Genomic DNA, 15,590 nt, shown 5'->3' with positions numbered 1-15,590 from the left:
CATGGTGACCTCTGTCGTAACTACGGTTTACAATTATTTGTCTTGCCAAAGAATAGAAATTTAAACAATAATCAATTTTTAGGTTTCTCTTCCCGATTTTGAGTTAATGCCTAAAATATACGGACATGCCCTAACATCAATTATAGGGATTTTGATTTGGAAAACTAGTTTCGAAATACAACAAGTGCAAGCCGTGCCGCTCGGTGGAGCTTGCCAAAGAGTAAAGTAACCTACACGTACAGGAAGCTTGCTGTCTGAAATTCGAAAGTAAATTCTTGTTTAAGCAAATACAAAATAACATGCTTTAAAATGAGTAACTATAAAAATCTGTAATTTTAACTATTATATTGTAATATGTTTTCATTGATATTTTCTTCATTTAGGAACCTTTATTTGTCAATCTTTACTCTATGGTTAGCTAAGTGGTGGTGTCAGGTGTGGTAGTGGTATGGTATAATTTTTCACAGAATAGACTATAGTGAGTGAGTGGTAGTTTCGTTGATCGGTGATCCATTTGATGGATGAAACGAATTAACGAATGGTGTGTGCGCTGTAGAAACAGTAGGTTGATAGGTATCTTTTACTTTGTAAGTCAAACGAGCTGGGTGGTAAAATTAGGAAATACTAATGTGATTTATCTAGATTCAACATTTCCGATTTCTGTGTTAAAAAAGTTATTGATTCTGACTAAGAGAATTTTCCACTAGTGATTTTTCCAACAAAGGAGTGATTAGATTACAGTGTTGTTATTCTGTAAAGTTCGATACTTCGATCCCAACTGTCATTGAACAAGACCAATCATCCGTTACGTGCATGTGTATTTCACACTGAAATATTGGAGCGACCATTCTGTGGTCTTAAATTGCTACTGGCCTAATATAAACTGCAAAAAGTGATAAGTGTGTATGTTGCATTGTGTCATTTGGGAAGTTCGGTAAACGTCGATTGGCGATCCGTGATTAGCACCTATCATAAATTCACCGGAAGGACAAATGTTTTATTAAGGTTGGTGTATACTTATATTAAATTGTTATTATTATGTATTTGCTATAAGTTTAGGCAATTTACGTGCTCATTACGAAACAACAGGCTTTTCATACCGATGTCGTGCGATGTCGTGTCAAGCTAACATTTCATTCTGCATCATACTTTGTGTAGGTGTGAGATAGGTATTACTTCATATTTTTATGGACCTTTCTCAGTGTTCCATGACTAATTAAGCTAGCTGTAAATCCTTTGCGTCTTGTATGGAAGTTCCTAAATAGAAAGAATATTGAATCACCAATGGAATAATATTTTAATGAATTGAAATATATTTAAGTGATTTTACAAGTGACAGTTTGTTTGCCTATTTATGTTGTGGTAAAGACCTTGGTAAGATATTGCTGCAAATATAATCATAAATCTGTTTACTCAACAGGTGAATATGCAATGTGTTTTTATTTTGCTTAAATCATCAAAATAATTATGTTATTATTCATTCTTATGCCTATTTATTATATGGATACATCTTTGAAGATTCTATTTATCAGATTCATAAGGTGTTGTTACTGTGCATGGCAATGTAATTTCATAAAGTTTACACTGAAATAGCTATGTAAGATATTATAGTGTATCATTCTTCTTGAATTGAAGTACCTTCATATGAATATGGTTAAGGAGCTATTAGGAAAGTGCAATAGTTATTTCACAGATAAAACATTAGATCATTTGCAAAGAAATACTTGCAAAATGTGAGTTTGATTTTTATTTTGGAAAGTTAAACACTGCTTGTTTGCATTTGTATTGTTACAAAATTATCAAAAATTATATATAGCATGGAAGTTAATAATAAACAAAAAACAAACAATTTTAATTTTATAGGTTATGATAACATATAGTGCATGTTTTAGTTTGAAAGGTATGTGGAAATTCAGAAATCAATAACCATAGTATAGTTTTAATTAGCTATTGTCTCTCATATAGTGACTTTATCAAATTATTAAAATTTTAATCAAGCGTGGTTTTAAATAAAATTGGTAAATCAATATTTTTATAATAATAATCTTATCTGCATATGATAAGAATTCTGGGCTGGGAAACATGGTGACTGTTTTATTATTTTACCTTAAAATGTACCTATCTAACATCAAAAACAAATTAATATTGGGCCATGATAATTATGAATTGTGTGAATAGTATTTTTGAATTGAATGTGATTATGAAAGAAAGATTTCCATTTGAAGATCTTCATACTGTTTGTAAAGTTGGGAACACTGTTAGATATAGTTTAAATAAGAAGCAGTATCTTTCAATTAGAAAACCGTTATGAAATTGCATCTTAAATAACCATTCCTCAAAGGAAATATATATACATATAAACAACCATGAGTTCTTTCAATATTATCAGTCAGTTCTTGTAATTCATCTTGGCATTGGCAAAATTACAGGCACAATATTTGACTAATTTTAATTAATTAAAACTGTTAATTACAGGCACAATATAAAATTTGTTACTTTATTGCAATGTCTAATGCATTTTGCATTAGACATTGCAATAAAGTAACAATGCAAAGTAACAATACAAAATGCATTAGACATTGCAATAAAGTAACAATGTATTCACACTTTTTTACAAAATTTTGCAATTCCTACAAATAGAATAATAAAGAAATATTTAATATTCATTAAAACATCTCCTAAAATGTATGAAAAATAATAAAATAATAACAATACATATAAAAGTGCAAAAGTTTATGAGTTGAACTTTACCCTTTTGATTTCTTATTTTTAGATATGTAAAATTATAAATGCAGTGTCTAAATAGTTAGTTCATTTAAACCCCTGAACAAATTATTGCATCTCATTTCATTTTTATTAATAATGTATTAGTAAGGTTTAGATTGAAAGTAAAAACATACATTATGTGCTATAAAAATTACCGCTATGTAATAATAATATGTTTATACAAAATTGCTGTCACCAACACAATATATAAAAATGCAATGTTGGATCTTGTTTAATTTTGTTCAAGGTCACAATTGAATGTTATTGTTTATACTTCTATCAAATGCAAATAGAATCTGATGAGGCTTGTGTGGTATTGCCTATAGGTTTTCTAGTGATAATCTATCATGCATCTAATCATGCAAAAACAATGAAAAAAAAAATACAAGCCTCTTCCTTTGTTAAGTTTTTTAAAAAGATCCTTGACATGAACCATTTTTACTTTAACTTTTTATGTTCTATTTCAATGTATCTTTAGAATATACTATTGTAAATTGTCTACTGAAGGTTGCTAATATTATAAAAGAATAACAAATCTGTGTCAACAAGATTATATACTTGTTAGATACTTTCACAATGGTGAACAAGAAAATAATACAACATGTTTGTCGCTCACATTTGACCTTAATGAATACCAAAGAAAATTGGCTATTAGCCAAATACTAAAAAACATTAAAAAATCCAAACAATGGGCAGCGATGGGGAAGTATGAAGAGCTTATGAGCGAGGTTTTAATAGCTAGGCAAATATGGAGTCTCATTTAACTTAGCAATAATAATTTGAGGCAATGCCTTAAACCTTACCTGTCTAAGCAAGCAAATAACTTAAGTACTGAGTACATGGTAACTAAATGTGTTGGAACAATTAAAATTTGGGCTCAATTTTAGTCTGTGAAGAAAAACTAATAGCTCGTATTTGATCTCTCCTATTAATCCAAAACTCATTTCTTTATCACACAAGTTTCTTCATCCACCTGTTTAATTAACTAATATTACAAACTGTATTAGCTCATTCTCTTTAGTGTGCTGCAATCTGTTTTATCTTGCAAAATACAACTCACAATGTATTTGTACTGTAAGTGTACTACGCTAATGTAAAAGATTATAAGATCGTAACAATAGCAAGTATTCCCAATTAAGTAAATGATTAAGCATAGTCTGAACCACGCCTTTACGAACAACCACGACTTTTGAACTACAAAATTACTATGCAGTGAAATACGAAAATATCGCGATTTATTAATACTAATATGAGAAAAAATATATTTCAAACGAGCTTTTGCCCGCGGCTTCGCTCGCGTTACGAAGTAATATTTTCATCCCCTATTTTATCCCCTTGGGGGTAGAATTGATCAAAATCCTTTCTTAGCGGATGCCTACGTCATAACATCTACCTGCATGCCAAATTTCAGCCCGATCCGTCCAGTGGTTTGGGCTGTGCGTTGATAGATCACTATGTCAGTCAGTCACCTTTGAGTTATATATATTTAGATCATATAAAAATGTCTCTAGGATTCACTTTTATTTAAAAATTGGATAAGCAGCTAGCAGGCACCTAATAATTTTATTTGTTTATGACTATAAAAATATATTTCCTAAATTTCCTAAAAATGTCTTTTCTTGACAGAATTTCGTATTTACACAAAATGTGTGTCATGTCATGTGGCAAGATTCTAGTTAATTACAGTGATTGGTTTTTATATTGAGACTATAGCGTCATATATAGGATAAACCATTTACTTACGTTTGCTAAATGCATGATTCATAAGGTGACATGAACATTGCTAATATTATTTTATTTTTCAAATTTCCGGCATAAGAGGAACCTGTTTTGAAACTTATCTATGGTGTGGTAAATAACGATTATATAGCAAAATATGCATTACGATTAAGAGGGGATAAATTTAGATTGCGACAGGTCATTGAGCAAATAAGATTCTAATAAAAATGCCATACGTGTACGTGTTGCACATTATATTTGTAAATTTACTTTTCTCGCATTATCTTTTGCGCCATAAGTAAATATGACATTATGTTGAATGTAATAGGTACATAATAAATATATTAACGTTCCTACGTGAGAACCAACTTCGTACATATTGGTTGACCGTAGGGGTGCAGATTTCAAGGAGCGCACAAAAACACGAAGTGCATTGGCACATAAATGAATTTGACGATTTCAGAAAATAAAAATACGATTTTAGTGTATCTGGCGCTTCATTACGGTATCACCTAAAATAGTCTTGAAAAAAAAGCAAAATGCCTTATGTTTTGAGGATGCAAAATTTAAATCTCGTCATGAAGATGAGATGCGCATGACCTTAGCTATTACCACACCGGCGAGAACTATCGCGACATACCCACGTACAATATATATTTTAATCCTTCAAGTTTTAGATCTTAGAAGTACTGCCTACATGTTATATGATCTGATGCACACTAAAATTAGCTTATCTGATAATATCGTATGAGGTGGAGGTAACTACCTCAACCATATCTATCTTGATAGCTTGTGTAGGTATAATAGAGCCCGGCGTCGTCTTGATTGTTGATATGAACCACATTAAAGATTGTATAGCATATAGTATTTTCAATTCGGGTGAAAAATGAAATCGTAAAACAATATTTTTGTCGAAGTTTGTCACCTAGAGCATATTAAAGATAATGGTGATGTTGATCCTGATATGATTACCGATAATATGTACCATGTAACGTGACCATACGTCTCTTTTTGCACGGGACCATCCCCTTTATCTTCGTTCGTCCTGGTATATCCGAGAAAATCCGCGGAAGGCTAAATTGCTCAGTATTTCTAAACCACAAAGGTTTAAAGCAAAAATAGACACGCTAAGGAGTAGACTCCTTTACGTTACAACGTGAAATTACAAAAACATTTGCTTTTGGGACAGACAAAAACAAATTAACATAATGCTTAATTTTCTGCTGTAATCAATATTTTTGATCAGCACAATAAAACCGATTATTTTTGTTTCATTGGGGACTTAAAACTAATCTTCATTAACGTCCGTTATTAATAATTCAACAACAAAAAATAGACGGAGTAATTATTTATCCGTCTATTTTTTGTTGTTGAATTGACAAGCTTTGGTAGGCAAAGCATTGGATAAATTTGATAATTATTCATAACCAAACCAATGACCGCCGATGGATGACATTAAGTAGGGAATGTAGTAGGGAACATCTAAATTGATATTCGTTTATGAATCAACCGTAAATCTAAAATTGGTACTAAAACCGATGTCCCGTTTTGAGTAGAAAACCAATGGTTACGTTAACCATATACCACACAGCCAACGTAGACCTTTTTAGTGGAGTACGTGCTTGATAACACTATACTTGCGTCGCTTTGTGGCAGTGTCGAAATGAGTTTATGGGTGCAGCCAATAAAAAGTGTATCGACGTTCGTGCTATAGTCTCATGGAGCGATGCGTTACATCCAGACCGTTAGGTTAATAAGATAATAGCTATCTGAGCGGAAATCGTGGCCAATTCCACATAAAACGGACCGCAGTCTTTTTTAATAAAATGTAGCATTGACCGCCACTTAAGCACTTTCAATAATTACTGGAAATGAATAACTTAAAAGGTAAAAGTTTTTAATGGTGGTGAAAGTTCTATCGGATTTTCGCAAATACTATTGTAAGTAAGATAGTCACGCGACTTTCTTGCAAATAAAATGGTGTTAAAATAGGAGTTGAGTTTTTAATACGAAAGAGTTAACTGCCACTGTGCTCCTGCCACTCGCCTCTGCTTTAGACATGGCTAAGTCAATAAATGAGTGGGTAGTACCTCAGCTCATGTTTGAAGCATTTGAACGGGAGCTGCGCTGATATTTCTTGCGATCATCTGTTAGCAGGTTACCTCAATTTCAATATAATCTATGGATAAACTAAATAACATTCAACCAACCAAACCTTTCTTCTATGATACTTATTCAGGTGTGAGTCTTTTTTATGTCAGTGAGCTTGCAGCGCCTGTAGCTCAAAATTTCACATTGGAACAAAGACGGCGTTAATTAACACGTTTACAAATTGTAGTGTAACTTTTGATTGACATACGTCTGTTATTAATAATCAATCTATCCATTGCTTTGCATATCGAAGATTTGACAATTTCTTAATACTAGAAATTAACAAATTTAGACATTTGGTAGGCAAAATTTGCAATAGATAGATTGAGTGTAAGTAACGGGCTATAGTAAGAGTAAATATCTTAACATTGATAATAAAAATCCGTTGAGATTTCCGTATTATCCGAAGAGATCTGAAGTATAAACAATGTCAAACACGGCTAAATTCACAACATATTTAATACACATAATAATATAGTTTGTTATAGTGCAAATATGTAATAATATAATTTATTATAGTGGAGTGGAAAGTCCATGTCATAATTATGAAAAACACTTGATCTACCTTGCTCTCGCCCTATATTGTATGTTAAATATTATTCAGATTCCATAAACAACTTGCAACAAACTAATCTTGCTTGTTTCATCTTACAGGTTACATTGTGCCCCTTGAGGGAAGCTAGCGATGGTGGACTACTACAGGATTCTCGGCGTTACGCGAATTGCTACTGACACAGAAATAAAGAAAGCGTAAGTCTACGTACTTTATTTTTTTTATTCGGAAACATTTCCATACATATAAAGTTTCGTAGGTTATTCGAAAAGCAAGAAACTCATGACATTAATAACACGAAAAGACTTTTCTTATTATAAAAAAATATTTTCCTTACCTGTTACATAAGCTAATTTTAATATCGCTTTCATACATTCACGTACATCTATCTACTTCACTCATACAATATCAGCCATGCATGAAAATGAATCTTGCGAGACATCTTTACTGATTTCTGATTAAAGTAATCTTTAAAACGACAAACGATTACAATTTTGAATATACCTCAATGGACCATATAAATCAGCGATGATGTTAACGGTGGTGATAATTAAAGTATCACTAAAGTAAAGTAAAGTAAAGTAAGTATAATTAAAGTACACACAATTAAATGTAAATACAATGGCACCATGATTGAAATTTTGACAATAATCATTATTTAAATTTCTTTATTACCTAAAAAGGTACAAACAGCTACAAACAAGATATAAAAATGTACTGTTTTCGCTTTGCCTATTACGTATTATGTGAAAGAAAGAAAGAACGAAAATCTTTATTCAGAAAATTGATATACTATAGATTCGCGAATCATTTGACATAAAAATACAAGTATTTAACAGAAAGAGAAACTAACATAATATACGACAAACTACTTTTTTCGTAATGCTAATGGTATAAGTGCATCCAAATCCATATTTGTTTATTAATTTATAGTAATTAATACTAGTAGAATGCATTTACAATTCAGGTAGCTAAATACATGTATTGTTAAAATGAATATTATACTTTATTTTCCCTTTTATTGCCTTTTAACCATAGAAGTGTTTACCATATGTTTAAAATATTTGCACGCAAATATCCTAGCCAAATGTGTTATTTTAATGTGTCTTTCATTTTAATTTAAAGTGTTAACATTTATTTACAAAACATGAAATTCAAAAAAGTTTAGCAGCATTAATTATATTGTTCATTATATTGCAAATTGTTTATCATTATCTTCTAAATACTAAGTAACATATAATTTAACCCGGTATTCTCTTATCTTATCATTCGTGCAACATTAGCCTGATTTAAATAATATATTCTCGCGTTCCAGATACCGAAAACTTGCATTAAAATGGCATCCCGACAAGAATCCCGATAATGCTGACGAGGCCAACAGGAGGTTCAAAGAAATTTCTGAAGCTTATGAAGTTCTGTCCGACGGTATGTTTCTATTCGTCATATTCTCGGTAGATGTGTAGAATTGCAGTCGTTATGTTTACTGAGTTAATACATGTATTTACCATACTCGATACTTCATAAATATCCTATAAGTATCTATGTATTTTCTTTGTTTATACATTAGTAATCTCTTTCGATATATGCTTAGTTTTAATACAATAACATGTAATTATAAAGTCCGGGATTAACATGTACATTTTATGACTTTGAAACAATCAAATCGATTTGCTAGTTTTTAGATGTTGCCTATGTATTTATCGGCAATTTCGTTACGGTACCTACAAAAACCTACCTAGATAACCACTATGAGATTAAGAAATAATGGCAAAAAATGCACAATAACGTAATGAATGATGACACAGGCCTTCATTTATTAAATTGCTCGCCTTTCTGTGGCAACTAATGTATTACATTATTACATTTAAATTAGATTAGCCTACTTTCCGCTACCGAGTTCACGTAAAAGGTGCGTTTTACGTAAATAACGGGAAGCTTTGATTTGGAATCTGAATTGATGTAAAACTAGCTGTATTTATAAGTTAATTAGATATATGCTGTACAAATAACTGGATACGTGCTCTTACGATACCGCACTACATTGCTTTATATTCTATGGTTGTTAACATAACTATATAATCAATAAATATATATTTACCAAGGCACATGTAACACAATTTAAAAATAGTGTTCAAAATAGTTTATGTTTTAAGTAATGAAAAATCAACGATTTGCAACATATCAGTGTGTTCATCACCTTCACGGTTGCCATCACCATAATACTACACTAGTGGCTGGCTAGGCATTAAATTAGTTTGACACAGTTTTAACGTAACATAGTTAGTTGCTGTATTACAATATAATATTTAAATTATGCATTTGTTCACATATGTTTTTAAGTCCTGTTATAATTAATTTTATATTATAAATGTAATCCATTCTAGATTACATTTTGTCACGGAAAGTTTACGGACACCTGATACATTTTCCTTGCCAAATTTACTTAATCTATTTCACATGTAGACTATTTATCATTTTTAGCTATATAAAATGTACCATATATTTTGTTGTTTGGGTAGAAAACAAGCGGAAGGTATATGACGCACGAGGCTCCAGTCACGGTCACCACGGTCACAGATATCAAAGCAAGAACGGAGTTAATGGTCACCGACACTTTAGCTTCAAGGGTTTTTTCGGAGACACACCATTCCACCGGTTTTTTGGTAGCTGTTCACTTAACGTAGGGACTTGTGAATACTATCACTTTAAAAATTGTTGTTACAATACAGATATTTAAACGTTCGGTTCACTGAAGTTACACTTCTGTTAAAATATCGCAGTGGAAAGTTATCCTTTGAAATACTAATAAAAGCATTACTATTCTGGATTTGTTTTTCCAAAAGTATGCGAATAATTCAAGTATCCGACAGCATATTTTCTTGCGCTAAATTAGATCCGCCCTTGGAATGCAACTTTTCTATAGAAGTTGTTTTTAGTAACAAAATTATTATGAAGAATATGTCCAATTGACAAGATTTTCAGCGTATAGTAGTAGTAGTACTCTTTATAATACACTTTATTTATGTATGTGTTGAAAATTCCGACATCAATGTTTCTATATTTTAAAGAAGTGTAACTTCGAATTAAAAACGTACACACTAGATCTGTGGAAATTTCGAATAGAGCTCTAATAGAACTCTATGTTCGAAGACACAGAATTTTACATCTGTCTTAAAAGTGATAGTATTTAAACGTTAACAAAAGCTAACAACATTTTATTCAAATATTGTTTTTCCTATTCAGCTCAAAAACTAACAAATCGAGTTTTGTGTGAGATCCTAATAATAATATGAAAATTTTTGCAGTATTTTCTAGAATAAGAACAAGAATTTGGTTATTTAGCCGGGGTTGTTAACAAGTATGTAATAATTGGTTGGTGCGTTTTTTTCCATTCCAGTACCTAAAATTATTACGAACAATGAAGCTTCAATTGCATGAATTTACCTAATTACCTAATTATACAAAGCTTATATTATATAATGATTTTATTGTAAATGTGTGTATGTGTATATAGTTATACCATTGGTACTATTTATAAGAGTATTTAGTTAAATTAAAACAATACAGTACAGACTCATACAAATTAAAATCAGTTTTACCGAAATTAATGTAGACATCACTACCATAATCCATAAACGTTATTATATATACATTTATTTTATTTACACAGATCAGTATAATTATATTTATGTTATTTAAAATCATGGCGGCGTTGCCACAATCGTGTCTATTTATAGGCGGAATATTGCATAGCAAATCTAGTTTAAACGACATATTACTAAGAATCCTACAAATTTGATAATAAGTGATGAGCGACATAATATTTTGACAGTCAAAGTAAGTGTTTAAGGAAGGGCTAAGTTTACTTCACGCCGTGAGGTTGTTATAATTTATTATGAACGTATAACAAATTTACTTCAAAGCAATATTACTTGTATCGAAATGCAATTTACGATTTAATTAGAAAATTATATCAATGAGTAAATAAGCATAGAAGGATAGTGAGTAGAATTGGGAAAAAGTCTGCGCCTCAATAGTTAATCAAAATTTGGCTTATTATAATGAATAACCCTTTTACATGCGGTTATACGAATAACATGTACGATTCATACTTCTATCCGCATGCGCTGCCCGTTAACCCCTGTTATTAATTATCCATCTATCTGATGTTTTGATTACCAAGGATCGACATCTGACAATTTTTTCGATAGAAATTGTCGGTTCCCGATCTTTGGAAGACAAGAATTAAACAGATTGATTATATTCTTGTAACGGGCATTAATGATACTACAGTTCTATGGCTATAATTCAGTTACTACTTTATTTCAATAAATTTATGAGTTGCATGACTGTGTCATTAAAATAGAGTGCCATTCCGTTGTCGCAACGCTATTTGAGTTACTAAAACAATGTTCATAGATGATTTTCGTGAAGAATTGACATTTTGGACGAAGTACCAGTCTTTTTGACACAGATATTATTTACAGTAGATTCCATGATATGATTCGTTTGTTTATTGTGTGTAGAGAGAAAACGTCGTGTGTACGACCAGTACGGCAAGGAAGGGCTGAACAGCAGCAGGGGCCGGCGCACCGCCGCGGACGATGACTACGAGTACCGCTATCACAGCTTCCCCTTCACATTCCGAGATCCCGAGGAGGTGTTCAGAGAGTTCTTTGGCGGTTCTCCGTTCGATCTATTTGCGGGTTAGTATTTAGTCATGGTAATGTATTTTTATTTTATAGAAGGAACAAACCCTGTTGCTCCATCTCGTGTACATAATATGTTTGTCGTATAAACTTATACAAAAAGCGCTGGTATGTAATGTGACTGTATTAGCAGTTAAACCAAATGAATATTTAATACATTTAATCATTATTTATAAGATTGTCATTCACTTCTTAAAACCCGAAATAAGTATGTCTTGGACGATTGAGGTTCGGCTATCTCAATAAATAGTCACATATTGAGACTAGAAAGTAGGCCTGTTAAGCATTGGAATAGTAAATAATTAGGTAGCAAGTACAACTAAGAACCTCTATGTGATTGTTTCCCAAAATAAACAGGGCACACAGAAGCTATAATATTCCATCAATTTGTTTTTTTTTTTGTAGAAATCAACGGGCACGGCCACCATCGACACGGCCGCCGCAACCAACACCCGAGCACTTCGCTCACCTCGTCGCTGTTCACTCCGTTCGGGTTCGGGATGCAAGGTCTGGACGACATATTCGCCCACTCAGTGTCCAACGGGAACACCTTCACGTCGTTCTCGACGTTCAACAGCTCGCTGGCCGGCCCCGGCAGCGCTAATATGAGGAGCACCACAACAACAACACGCGTAGTCAACGGCAAAAAAATTACCACCAAGAAGTAAGTGTTTGTTTTTAAATAATATTGAAGTAGGAAGCGAGCGTGCAGTTCGCCTCGTAAGTGGCAACTGCCGCCTCTGGATACCTATAAATAATTAACTTCTGATGGAATTGAAGTCATATCTGAGATTGACCAAAGATTTGTTGTTACTCCTGAAAATTGAGTCAGCACGCCTCGTGTGTATCCCATATGTATGTCGTCCTTACCACGGTCTCGAATCAGAAAGCGATTAACACTGTTGTTATTAAGCGGAAAAGGTTAGGCGGTGATGCCTATGGAGATAAAGCCTAAAGGGTTTTATTTCTACGGCGAAAATGCGACGATGTTTGTTTATTTTTAGCAACAGTCATAATATCAACAGTCATATGATTCAGGGACTGATAAGGAGTACCATAACACTTGTTATCAATATCCTTTATCTTCATATCCATTATTAATTGTAACAGTTACTAAAAATAACATATCATCTCTCATCTTGATAAATGTTGAATAAAAAAAGACTTATTATTTTAAATAATCATATTTGAGTACTCTTCTTGAGTATTTTTACAATGATTTTGTGTTTTTCCTCCAGGGTAACGGAGAACGGTCGAGAAACAGTGATGTCCTACGAGAATGGGGTTCTAAAATCAAAGACTGTCAACGGTGTACCTCAATCGCTAACGTACAGTTAAACTAAAATATTAACTCATAACCAAACATGATCCAAATGACAACTGTACTCAATATATATTACAAGTAACATGTTCCAATTTTGATTTAGTCTGCTTATTTTTACGTAGTTGCCGACACTGTAAATTTATTGTAATAAAAAATGTCTAAATCTTACTTAAATTTAGTTTTAAGTTAATTTCGCTTTTCATGTTAACTTCTAGTTTCATAATGTCATGTTGGTGTTTAAATAATTCGAAAGATTCGATGTTAAAATTACTATAAATTTTGCTCAGGTCGGGACTGTCTGTCGTACGATGTTTGATCTCAGTCTCAGTCGTTCGATCGAATACTGCATGCTATTTTAATATTACGGTAATATGTAATACTATTATAACCATTATTACTTTCTACTGTATAAATGCTGGTCAGTCTGTACGTATTTCTTTAAGGCTTAGGATAAATAGTAAACTAGTGCCTCATGGCACGGGTTGCCGGTAGCAGAGAAACAGTGCAAACAACTATTTTAATAATACTGCCACTAGACATGTATAGGAATTAGAATCATCTATTTCATTTCTTGAAAAATATACTTAGGGGTGGTCTTGTGCTCAATACAAAAATGACATATCAAGTTTATACATAAAAATTGAATAAATGTGAAAAAAAATGTTGAAAAACTTGAAATCACTTTTTTGAAACAAACAAAAGTAAACTTGATAATTGCCTGTTTTGAGACAGTTAAAGGTACCGGCAACGGGCTGCCAACTGGCGTTAAGGAGGCGTTATGCTACATTACAAGCGATTAGTTAGATTTTTAAATAAAACCGACTTCAATATACTAAAACAAGCACTTTAGACCAAATAAAGGAAGTACCTATTAAAAGGAATATGTTATCAAATCCATTACCAAATCTTCTTCATACATATTATTAAAGGACCACCCGGATGTTACAGTAGAAAGAAAATATTTACAATCTATCTACAAATCATATTCTTATAATATGAAATAGGTACTTCACAAATTGAAAACCTGGTCTTGGTATTTTGAAGTTTATCAAAAAACTATAATGCTTATATAATTTCAAAATTTTAATTTCAGTCAGGAACATACTGAATACATAAAAAATGTGTTTAATTTGTAATGTAATGCTTATTTTTTATTATGTAGTGCGCCTTAAATGTTAGATGCATTATGTACATAAATGTAAAGTGTGACTCATTGCTTTAGTAGCGTCTTCAAATACTTGATGCCGAATAATTTTCAATACCAGATACTTTAAGACTTGCAAAAAACAGTGATAGGTTACAATTTATTGATACATTCATTATAAAGATATTCTGCCACTTAATAAAAGTACTCACTTAATTTAGTGCGTAGCTATGAATTTAAGTTGGCGAAAGCTAATTTTATTTTTAGTCATTTTTTTAATTATTATTTTTATTTCTATATTAATTTTAGTCTTCACTTCAAATGTTTCAGTGTGGCATTGTAAGTTTAGTTACTTTTTACACTTATATATTGTCTACGTCATTGCTTCGTTTCGACATTATTAATATGGCGTAGGCTCACGAGCGGAAAGCTTTAATACATTATGAAGCTTTAAAATGCAGTGAGTCAGTTTATTTTGAATAATGCGAATCATATGCAGAAAAGTGTCTACATCGATTTGCCTCTGTGACACTAGAAATTTAAGATTAATTTCCTTGGAACGAATATGAAGCACATACGACGAGTATAGTATTTGATTTGAGAAATTAATCATTTCGAAAATTTTAAAATTATAAACACTGGCAATTCGGCGTGCTAATTCAGTACTTAACATTTTGTTTTTGTTTAAGATACATAATTTGAAATCTATGTTTAAATTTAAATATGTATAAGTTAAAATTGTTTCAAACAAGCTTTCGTAAAACGCATTCATTTGTTATTTATTAGAGAGTACATTTAGATAGCAATGCCCGGCTGCTTTACTAGTTGTGCCATTGCGAGATACTGTAATACTTATAACACCATCATTTTAAATGTATATAGCATTTGTTTGATTTTGTGTTTTAGATACTAAATTATCAGCAAGTAATGAGCATTACGAGATGAATAAATAATAAATAAAATTAAGCTTTGGTTTTATTTCTTTTAACTTTCAATGTCTTTTAGTATGTACTGCTGGCATTACTTAACAATTTCAAGCGTTAATAAAGGGCTACATTGTGCATCTTCTCTTCCAAGAATTTTGGTAAATTTTTCGCTTTTTCGTTTATCAATACAATAGATCAAATATAAATTATGTGTGTATGTATACGTAAGTTATGTGTAAAGCTAACTCTAGTAGACATGACTACATGTAATACAATCGCTGTTTTGTTGATTTGTCGG

At 31.8% G+C, this 15,590-nt stretch overlaps 1 protein-coding gene across 3 annotated transcripts; it reads left to right on the top strand.

Moving 5' to 3' along the window:
- Positions 1-412: 412 nt before the first annotated feature.
- Positions 413-15,332, top strand: mrj (DnaJ heat shock protein family (Hsp40) member B6 mrj). Of its 3 annotated transcripts, none has more exons than XM_073088367.1 (7): positions 413-1,005; positions 7,291-7,386; positions 8,505-8,614; positions 9,709-9,852; positions 11,716-11,895; positions 12,304-12,562; positions 13,137-15,332. In XM_073088367.1, exons 2-7 carry the CDS (start codon positions 7,322-7,324, stop codon positions 13,234-13,236), a joined length of 858 nt encoding a protein of 285 aa, XP_072944468.1. In that variant the 5' UTR covers positions 413-1,005; positions 7,291-7,321; the 3' UTR covers positions 13,237-15,332. The 3 variants fall into 3 exon arrangements, with proteins under 3 accessions (XP_072944468.1, XP_072944470.1, XP_072944469.1); XM_073088368.1 differs by having other exon boundaries at positions 430-561; XM_073088369.1 differs by lacking the exon at positions 9,709-9,852 and having other exon boundaries at positions 419-1,005.
- Positions 15,333-15,590: the final 258 nt, after the last annotated feature.

Source organism: Epargyreus clarus, unplaced genomic scaffold, assembly GCF_041222505.1.
Source record: "Epargyreus clarus isolate Ecla_fem2 unplaced genomic scaffold, WU_Ecla_fem_2.2 ptg000026l, whole genome shotgun sequence".
Taxonomy (NCBI): Eukaryota; Metazoa; Arthropoda; class Insecta; order Lepidoptera; family Hesperiidae; genus Epargyreus; species Epargyreus clarus.
The sequence above is the reverse complement of the archived record's forward strand: the minus strand, read 5'-3'. Positions and strand labels throughout refer to the sequence as shown.

Excerpts from the sequence above, each read along its gene's own strand:
- mrj (XM_073088367.1), top strand. The coding sequence starts at position 7,322 with ATGGTGGACTACTACAGGATTCTCGGCGTTACGCGAATTGCTACTGAC. Across the intron at positions 8,615-9,708 it reads TTATGAAGTTCTGTCCGACG|AAAACAAGCGGAAGGTATAT; the intron begins GTATGTTTCTAT and ends TTGTTTGGGTAG. Across the intron at positions 9,853-11,715 it reads ACCATTCCACCGGTTTTTTG|AGAGAAAACGTCGTGTGTAC; the intron begins GTAGCTGTTCAC and ends TATTGTGTGTAG.